At 35.1% G+C, this 9,701-nt stretch overlaps 1 protein-coding gene across 2 annotated transcripts; it reads right to left on the reverse strand.

The window, feature by feature from the left end:
- Positions 1-4,448: 4,448 nt before the first annotated feature.
- LOC130047366 (cholecystokinin receptor type A-like) lies at positions 4,449-9,599 on the reverse strand. Of its 2 annotated transcripts, none has more exons than XM_056142115.1 (2): positions 9,446-9,599; positions 4,449-5,918 (listed from the first exon to the last, which is right to left on the reverse strand). In XM_056142115.1, exon 2 carries the CDS (start codon positions 5,900-5,902, stop codon positions 4,541-4,543), a length of 1,362 nt encoding a protein of 453 aa, XP_055998090.1. In that variant the 5' UTR covers positions 5,903-5,918; positions 9,446-9,599; the 3' UTR covers positions 4,449-4,540. The 2 variants fall into 2 exon arrangements, with proteins under 2 accessions (XP_055998090.1, XP_055998091.1); XM_056142116.1 differs by lacking the exon at positions 9,446-9,599 and adding an exon at positions 6,136-6,401.
- Between the last annotated feature and the right edge of the window lie 102 nt (positions 9,600-9,701).

Genomic DNA, 9,701 nt, shown 5'->3' on the forward strand with positions numbered 1-9,701 from the left:
GAATAAATTTATTACCAGACTGTCCCTTGGTGCTCCCTGTAATCAGGTCAACATATTGTGTTTTTATTCTCTCATATAATGCTATTATTCTCTTTTATATAAGTATTCTAACCTTCCTGCTTTAGACATAAAACATTCAGAACTGGATCCTGCATGTACATATGTAATATACTTGCATGCTGTATTCAGTAACATGATTTTGAACAGTGAAATGTGATACTACAAGTACATGTCTTTGCTTTACACTTGTAAGCTGTCTTGGTTGCTGGGAGTACAAGACTAACAGTCTGGTACAATAGATTTACTACCAGACTGTTAACAGGCACTATCCCTTGGTGCCCCTGCAATCAAGTAAACAATTCACGCCTTCTTTAACATTTCGTAAAAATTGTTTTCATTTATATAATTATTCTATTATCTCCCTGCATTAGCATAAAACATTCAGAACAACTGGATCCTACATGTACATGTGTTTTATACTTGCATACTGTTCTTACTGAAATATAATTATACCGATTTGATTACAATTGCAATTTTATTTGTATTCACACAACACTAGATCATTATCTGCTATCCCAGAAACTGATGTGTGAAGCAATTGGGTTATGTTATTTATCATGTTGTTAATTTTTAAATAAATCTTGTCTGTAATCAGTATTTCATATATAATTATAGATATGTGCAGTGCAGAAGTGTGAACTCTGTCAGTATTACCGGTAGTACTTCTAAATGATTGTTATTTATTTTCATTGTTATAATTAATTGCCTGTTAACATGTACATGCCCCCTGAGGGTCCTTGATTGGTGAATGAATAAATAAAATATAAAAAAAATATAATGTACATGTTCTATGTTCATGTATGTATCATCGCAGGAAACTGTAATTTTGTCTGTAATAATAACAGTAGGGTTATACACTATATCACCCCTAATAAAAATTAGGGGGTGGTATAGTATAGACCCCTACTATTATTATGTTAAACACAAAATCACCGGTTCCTGTGGTATAATATTCATGAATCAGTGGGATAAGATAATTTTTAAAACGTGTATAGATTAGTATTCTGTTGCAATGACACACTTCATGGAACTTAAAAAAATGTAGAAAGATACAGTATAGATCGGAGAGAAATATTTATTCATAGTTCGAATTTCCTCAATTGTTTATATATAGATTTTTCGTGCCCCATACACCCACAGCCTCCGTCAACGTCCAGGGCTACGTTCCTTGTAGATCTCCTAATGAAAATAGATAAATAAAATAAAATGAATTAAGATGAAAATAAAACGTAATGAAATTAAAAGAAAAAAATAGGCCTACATGAAAACATAATAAAAGTGTCGCCTCTGAAGCTCTAGCAGAAGGATTATATACTAGTATTTAACCTATTGATAAGTACTTAACTGAAGAAAAAAAATCAAACTAGGATCAATTGTTGGAGGGGTATCATCGGTTAATATGCTTCAAATACGATTTCAATTTAGGCATATTATGAGGTGTATTCGTCAGTATTTGACCTGGTTATCACATACAGTGCAGAAGTTGGAACAAGTTTTCTGCCCCCTCCCTTCCCGCTTTCTACGGGCCTGTCTGCATGCTAAGTATACAGCATTACTTTTATAGTTTTCCAAGAAATGTTTCGATGTTTGGTAAACATATTAGGATAATAAGCTATCTGTCATATTCTAAGTTTATATACATATACAATATGTACCCTCTAACCTTTAATCTATTGTGATCTACATTTTGATTGGTTAATTTGGATTTTGAATTTCGAAATTCGAATCTCGTATATTGAATTTCGAATCTCGTATTTTGAATTTCAAATCTCGAATGAGCCATCTGGGCTTTCGTTAAAATCTGACATGACAATAGTTCACTTATTACTTGTCAATGTTCTAGATTTAGATTGTGAAGACCTCTGAAAAGTCCGTTCCTACCAAAGTGAAAACAGAAGAAAATTATTTCAGAGGATGAATTAGCTGGTAACCGCAAGTGAAAATCCAAGTATAGTGTATTAAAGAAGAAATTCTTTATAAGATATTGTGAATGTAAAACGTCTGCTCTTCTGTTTAAGTACTGAGGCCCGCTATCGTTGTGACCACTTGTGTTTACATTATTATTTGGTATCCGTTTACATCGAGACTCGAGAAGTGCTCAAGTTCATGGCCGACTACCGCCAGCATTTCGGATTTAGAATACGGCAAAGAAAACACATAGTGTAGACAACACTGTACATACAGTCTGCACAAATGTAATGATAAATTGCTGTTTTGTGAAGATAAAGTTGGTTGTACATTGCTGTTTCTGAATGAATATTAATTAATATTCCATAAAACACAAAGCATTGTTCTAAGATGACCCGGAACCAAGAAACCCTTTCACAAATTTTCCACATACATGTACAGAAGTTCCGCGTTTTTGGGGAACTTTTATGTTAAAATCTGTTAAAATGGAATTTTTGAGTGTACCAAGTGATCGTTCAAAAATGACATTAAGAGACTTTATTCAACAAGTTGAATCTTTGTGATCAATTATATCGATTTCTTATGAAAGGTTTAGGAGATATGAGCTCCGACTAACAGATGGACGGACAAACACGACAGCAACTATTTGCTCCCCCGAAATGTGTTAGGAAGCATACAAAGCAGAGAGAGATACCTTATTGCAGTGATGATCGGATGTGAGCAAAGGTCTCTTTATGGGCCCCTCTTCACGCTAGCTAAATGACTTCAAGGATCGTTCCCACGCTGTTGTCGTTGAAATCCCGTAAAACCGGGAAAAACACAATGAGTACATCTACTCATGTTTACGTGTTAAAGAAGAAAAGTGTCCGATACTATTGTAAATACACAAACCAAAACAAAAGTACTCACGATTTGTATTGGATAGCAGCTTTCTTCCCTCTTACAAAGCAACAATTTCTTGATTATAATCAATTTTATGGAGACAATTAATGCCATGTTCAGTGTGTATCGCACTTATTCAGCATTGCATGGATTTGTCATTATTTTCAATCAAAACAATTTATCTGGCTTATTTTCTCGCTAAAGAGGGACGTTTCAGCGAGATCTCGCTATCGGGGAAATGTTTTCAACCTGCTATTTGGTGATGACCTCTGCAAACTGAGTCGACAATAGACAACTGAAATACTGGTATATTGTAAACAATTAATTACCGTTAGATACAGTATGACTTATCGAATACAAACAAGGGTCGGTGATCCAATACAAAAGCGATAGGTGACTTCCCTGAATCATAGCCTCGCCTATACATGTAAAATAATTGCAAAAATACCCACAGTTCAGGTACCTGCGTATAGCGTTTGCGTCGATCTTTTAGGATTATACTATTTCAGATTTCCCATGTGCAAATACAAAATTAAAGTTACAATTTCATGTATTTGATTAATGTTTTGGAAAATTGAAAATAAAATTCAGAAGTAAAAACTCATATAAAACCCGCATTTTTACCAATCTTGCAGTTACTCTAGCTAAAATATAAACCGCACGGCATGGATAGTTTTCCTATTAGTTTTCAAGAGAAAAAGCAGATCGACACTGAAAATAATCTGTATAATTCAACACATACAATCTATTAAGTTTTGGAGCAAATATTTCTGCACGGAAATAAATGAATTTTAAGAAGCCAAAATTTTCTCCGTTCACACCCATGTCCCTTGCTTCATGTTCAGTGCTGCAACAAACATTGAATACCGTGGATGTTGATTACGTGTGATTGGGTATTCTTTTGTACGGAGGAGGAGATAGACTGGTATACATTGGAAGCGGGGAAAATGGGTTTGCTGAATATACACACGGGTTAGAACATAGGAAACACGGTGTAAAGAGCTTTAGCTATGGTGTATAATGCACACTACATCATCGTTTCTCTGGGATAATCACAGTGTGGTAAGAATAGAGACATAATCAACACGAGGAACAACTGTATCTGGGAATTTTGTGAAAGAGTGCATGTCTTAGTTCCGGGTCATCTTAGAACAATATTTTGTGTGGGATGGGGTAATGGATATCCATTCATAAACAGCGATGTACTGACATCTTTATTTTCACAAAACAATAATTTATCATTACATTTATTTAGACATGTCACAAACATTCTTGTGCATATGGTATATACAGTGTTGTCTACACAATTAATTTTCTTTGCCGTATTCTAAATCTGAAATGATGACGGTTGTTAACCGTGAACTTGAACACTCTACTTGGAATCTTCTCGAGTCTGGATGTAAACGGATACTGAAAAACAATGTAAACACAAGTGGTCACTTCTCAAGGAATATATATTTATCTTAATTTAGAACAATGACATGTAATAAGCTAACTATTGTCATGTCAGATTTTGAATGTAATTTGTTCTCTTGGAGGTACCATGAAAAACAGCGAAAATAAATCAACACGTATAATAAAATAACAATCTCTACATGTAATTGTAAATTCCAGCTTTTAATTAATCAATCACAATGTACACACCATATCAAAACGATTGGTGAGCATGTTTGCTGAGATGTGTTTATCATTAATCACGTGCACAACAGATTAATGACTGGAGCGCTTCTTTGCTGAGTTTTCTGAAATGCTTGCTCATGAAGCAATAAACAATGGGATTCACTACTGAGTTTAGAAAATACGACCGAAGGACTACATTATACACCGCTTTACCACCGGAAGTCAGGCGCGTGTAGAAATATGGGTCAGTGTAACGGAGAATAACGATGATCAAGTAAGGTAAAAATGATAGATTAAAGAGGAGGGTGACCAGAAATAGCATTAACGTGGTCTTGCCAGCGTGAATATTCCTCCGGGATTTGGGGACTTTTGAGTCTGATGACGAACGCGTTTTCAAAGATTGCTTCAGTTCCTTCATTAATTTCTTGTCAGATCCGGTGGATTTCTTCTTTACAGTTGCTGTCTTAGATTTTAAAGATAAGTTTTTCCAAAACACAAAAGAGAACCTGTTTGACGATGCAGTTCTGGGCCTCATCGGAGTCCGTCGAGGGTCCTCTTCCGTACTTGTCTGCGAACCTTCTGTCTTATTGTCAACTTCTGTTTTGGGGACATTCTTTGCCTTGGATGTCGGTCTTAGAGACTTTCTATAAGTTTGTTGGTGGCAGATAGCTCGGCCCACAAAAGAGTATAAAACGATCAGCACCAAGTACACCATGAAGTGAGAGGAAAACAGAAAAATAACAAATTCTAACGGGTATTTTGTGTCCACCATACTGTCTGTGATCAGACATGTTTTCCCTTTTAGATAAATCGGCGGTTTCAGTGGGATAATTACAGTGTATGTCCCGTACAGTAATAATGTAGGCCATGACGTCATGGCCGCAAAGAACACAGAAATGATAACGAGACTTCGTGACAGTTCCACAGATATTGGGTCTTTGTGTATCCTACAGATTCTAAGGAAACGATCTGTCGCGATGGCAACCAGAATGAAGGTGGAACCGCTGTTGATGGAAGCTGTCACAAATCTGGATACCTTACACCAGATTGGAAAGTCAAAATTCAGAAAGCGGGATAGGAGGACAATTTCTGTGGTCAGAGACGATAAACAGTTGATGAAATCATACGATCCTAAGGCCAAGATAAACACTCGAGACGTGCTCGCACTCCATCTGCATGAGTACACGTAAATAACCATAAGATTCCCCGGAATGCCTACAAGAAGCAGAATACTGACGTAAACCAGGGATGGCAACAACACTGACGTCAAATATTTGCAATTTACGTCATCAAACACCGGACCAGATGATATAAAGTGTGGATTCGATATTGTATATGATCGCCCACTATCAGAATTATTTCTTGTTCCGTTGGAAAACATCGATAAGTTAGTGAACAGAGCATCCGTTCCATTTGTATAGTTATAATCCATCTCTTCTGGATGGTTCCTGAAATATAAATGCAAATGAATAAAACTGAAGAATAAAAAGAAGTAATCATGTGTGTATGCGTCTACACCCTCTTTTAAAGATGTATAGCAGTGCTTACAGCTGATATGTTTCCATTTATATTTTCACTTGAAATTAGTGTACTGGGGTTCGTCAATATTCATAATAAAAGAAAGAGCGTCTGATCATGATGTGGAAATGTGTGACATCAACTTACCCTCATGTCTTTATCACACCATTGAACAATACAATATTTATTGGGAATGGTTATATGAAGCATCTTGTGGTTTCCCCCAAATATAGTATATTTAACGCTGACAGTTGAAATTCCCTGATTAGTTTGTTACGTGTTCGAGTATGACAAATGTGCACTCAAGATTACATGCTCATGTGTATTTACAGACATGTATTTAATAAGTTAAGTCATGGCTTTGGGATAACTTATATAAATTTGGGTCAAGAAGCTATTGATGGGAAAATGCCACGAGATTCTCGATTCAGGGATGTCTTGATTTGCACTGTTAAATACATATGTACGTTTTCATCACATGATACAATAGAAAAAAAAAAACCCTGAGAGAATTTTGTTACAATCACATGCCGGGTGTCTTCACAATGTAAATCAAAGATATCGATTTCAAATTCAGAGGACAGTTTTTATTTCTTTTTTGTTTTAGTTTTTACCGAATTTATCACAGGATAGAAATGTGAAGATCTAGCTATATGGACGAAAAATTCAAAAGATAAGGATAGATTGAAAGGAAAAAAATCACCAAATGAGTACGTTTTAGGAATGATAAAAGCTCTAAAAGCTTTATCTCAAATCCAGTAAGAACACTGTTCATGTATCTACTACAGGTTTCCTGTGCGGAGGTGCAGTCAATAGAGCTACTCGTGGTTTACCAAAAATATCAAAGCTTTAGTTGCAAACCTTTTCATTCAAGAGTTAATATTAAAGAATTGACTGCACTGCGTCGGAATTTACCTCAATATTTCCCTCCAGGAAGAAGCAGAAAGTACGATAGAAGTACCACATGCTTCCGTCTGCAAAACAGTGATTTCGTGTGGAAAGCTTCCACGTTGATAATGGTACATGTATATCTGATCAATTTTACGAATATATTTCCTGAGATACTAGGTATCATTCATAAGGACAACAAATATATTCCCTCACCCACTCAACTGGTATTTTGTCTCCTTCACGAGATTAATCTAATCGTGCTAAACCAAACGGGACAAAATACAAATAAACAGAGAACTTAAACAACAATCTTCATTTTCACTTTAAATATTTGTGACTTCCCTATACACTGTACACTGTAGATGGTGCTTTGCTTACATTAAGTACCATAAATTATTACATTTCCCCATATAATTTGTTATGAATGCTTCTGTTTTGAAATAATGTATAAGGTATGGAAAAATGTTATTTTCAATTGAATTAGTTCAAATCACTTCAATAGTAAAACTGTCTCGGTCTTTTGAGTAGTCCTGTATGTGTGGAGAGTCCGCCACTTTACGAATCTGACATTTCCTGTGTTTTTATGTCAGTATGTATACTCCATCTTCACAATTGTTACTGTTAGTCCCGCTAAGTACTTATATAATAAGATGTCTGATTCAAATTTGGCCCCATTACAATACAACATTCTAGACAGCAAATTGTACAGCAACAATGTTGTAAATGGATAATAATTATACATGTATATAAATAGAGGCTAGTGTTGGTTGTGAAGAAGTGTTTAATCTGATAATTTTAAAATCATTTTTACACACAACTGTTTAATGCCATATTGATTGATAAAGGAAAAAAATCTCTTTCGTATTCACAAAAAGTTAACCCCACGTTCAACTGTGATTTCGTAATATATGCATCTGGGTACTAGTATTTAGAATATACATGCATGAAGCTATTCTATTCACCTGCTATTATATGTTCTACACGTCAGACATTGATAATATCATTTGTACTGCATTTGAATTACATTTTATTTTGAACATAGATTATTGACAATATTCAAGAGGACCGGAAATGATGTCTGACCACTCACGAGTAGCCCTCCTGACACGTCCCTGTTTCTCTCGGTATAGTGTCATATTGCCCTAATACGCCGGTTTCGAGATACGAACTCTTCTGTGTAGGAGGTGCATTTAGTGGAACTTTGATTGACTAAGTGGGACAGAATGGACTTACAGTCAACGAGGAAGACGATGAAATGTAATAAAAGTGGCTTCTCTTTTGATATGTAAATGTGGGAAATACAAAATACTATCGAAAGAAATGTTTTACTAAAGTGGAAACATAAAAACAATGTCGTATTTGCAAGTAATATCTTAGATATCGTATTTATGAGCATCGAAATAACGTGATATGATAAGAATTCTATGTATTTAATTACTCCCTAAATACTTATAACTTACTCAGTTTGTGTATCAGTCGAATTCGGGTAATCTAACAGTGTATGAGAAACCCACTGTGTACATTCACTTACGCTGTGATGAATATTAGTCCCATTCCCGCGTGTAAACAAATTGTTTCGCACCTCACTATGTAAGATAATTCTCCAAAGGGAAATAACTCGGGTGTATCTCGAAACCGGCGTATTCAATGTTTTGTTTATGTGAGGAGATACGTAGTGGGCTTATTGTTCGTCCTCTATCAAAATATTTTCAAATAAAGTACAATGCAATACAAAATACGTTTTTGGTTTCAAAGAAATAGTATCACTTACCTTTATTTTATTTATCGAATGTTTCCCCATGCAATTTTATAGGAAAAAAGAAAGAATTCATTTCATCGTTAAGATTTACATAAAGCTGTGAATGTTCTCCATGTTGTAGAAATATTCATGTATATTCAACAGAGCTGTATCATGAGGTAAGATACTATGCAACATTCAATAAGATTACGCCTTCAGTGTTTGGTAAATGTTCCAATATGTGCTGGTATTTTAACATTTGCTTCAAAACGCTAAAAAAAAAAAAAAAAAAAAAAAAAAAAAAAGAGGGGGGGGGGGTGTCCTGATTTTGATAAGAAAATACTGTAAACTCTGCTTTCCTGAAGTATTCCTAAATATCTTACAAGCTAAGGTGCGAAATGCTTCACATAGTTATTCATTGTGTATATCAACAATATAATATATTGTGTTCTTTTCTAAATGTTGCTTGGATAGGGTTTAAGGAGAAGAACGTGTAAGTTCTACGAACTTGCTTCTGATCCTTCTGTATATATTATATGCAATAAAATATGTTCAAATCAAGAATTTCATTGCTAAATACAAGAAAATTTATTTATACATTAGAATTGAGATATAGAAATGTTTCTGTAGCCTTAAATACGCTTTTCGACCTTTCACAGGAAATCAATGCATGGCCTGGGAGGAAGTACCAGAAACAAAGAAGGTTATTCCTAAATATCTGTACCTATAGACATTGTCAAGGTTACTGGGTCCTCTAGTAGTTCCCTTATGATTAAAATACATATTCATACGTAGAAGTAGTTTGAAGTTAATGATTTACAAACTTACCTTTAGCATTTGATATCAATACATCCCTCGTACACCAATGCCAGTAGCAGAATCATTAAGGTGGTATTACAATCTGAGTGTATAACACACAGACACGGCTGAGAGGCAGCGTGTGAGAAAACTAGTGATGAAGTCACGCACTGCAGATTGTCCGATTCCGGAAATCTTTGTCGACAGTCCCACATGAGTTCCGTATATTCCTCATCAAACCACATGCATCACATTATAAATATTTTTGTGGAAGTTTTTCGCCTGG

This window comes from Ostrea edulis, chromosome 6 (assembly GCF_947568905.1).
Source record: "Ostrea edulis chromosome 6, xbOstEdul1.1, whole genome shotgun sequence".
Classification (NCBI taxonomy): domain Eukaryota; kingdom Metazoa; phylum Mollusca; class Bivalvia; order Ostreida; family Ostreidae; genus Ostrea; species Ostrea edulis.

Bases quoted from the DNA above. Each gene is read 5' to 3' on its own strand.
- LOC130047366 (XM_056142115.1), bottom strand. From the start codon at position 5,902: ATGGATTATAACTATACAAATGGAACGGATGCTCTGTTCACTAACTTA.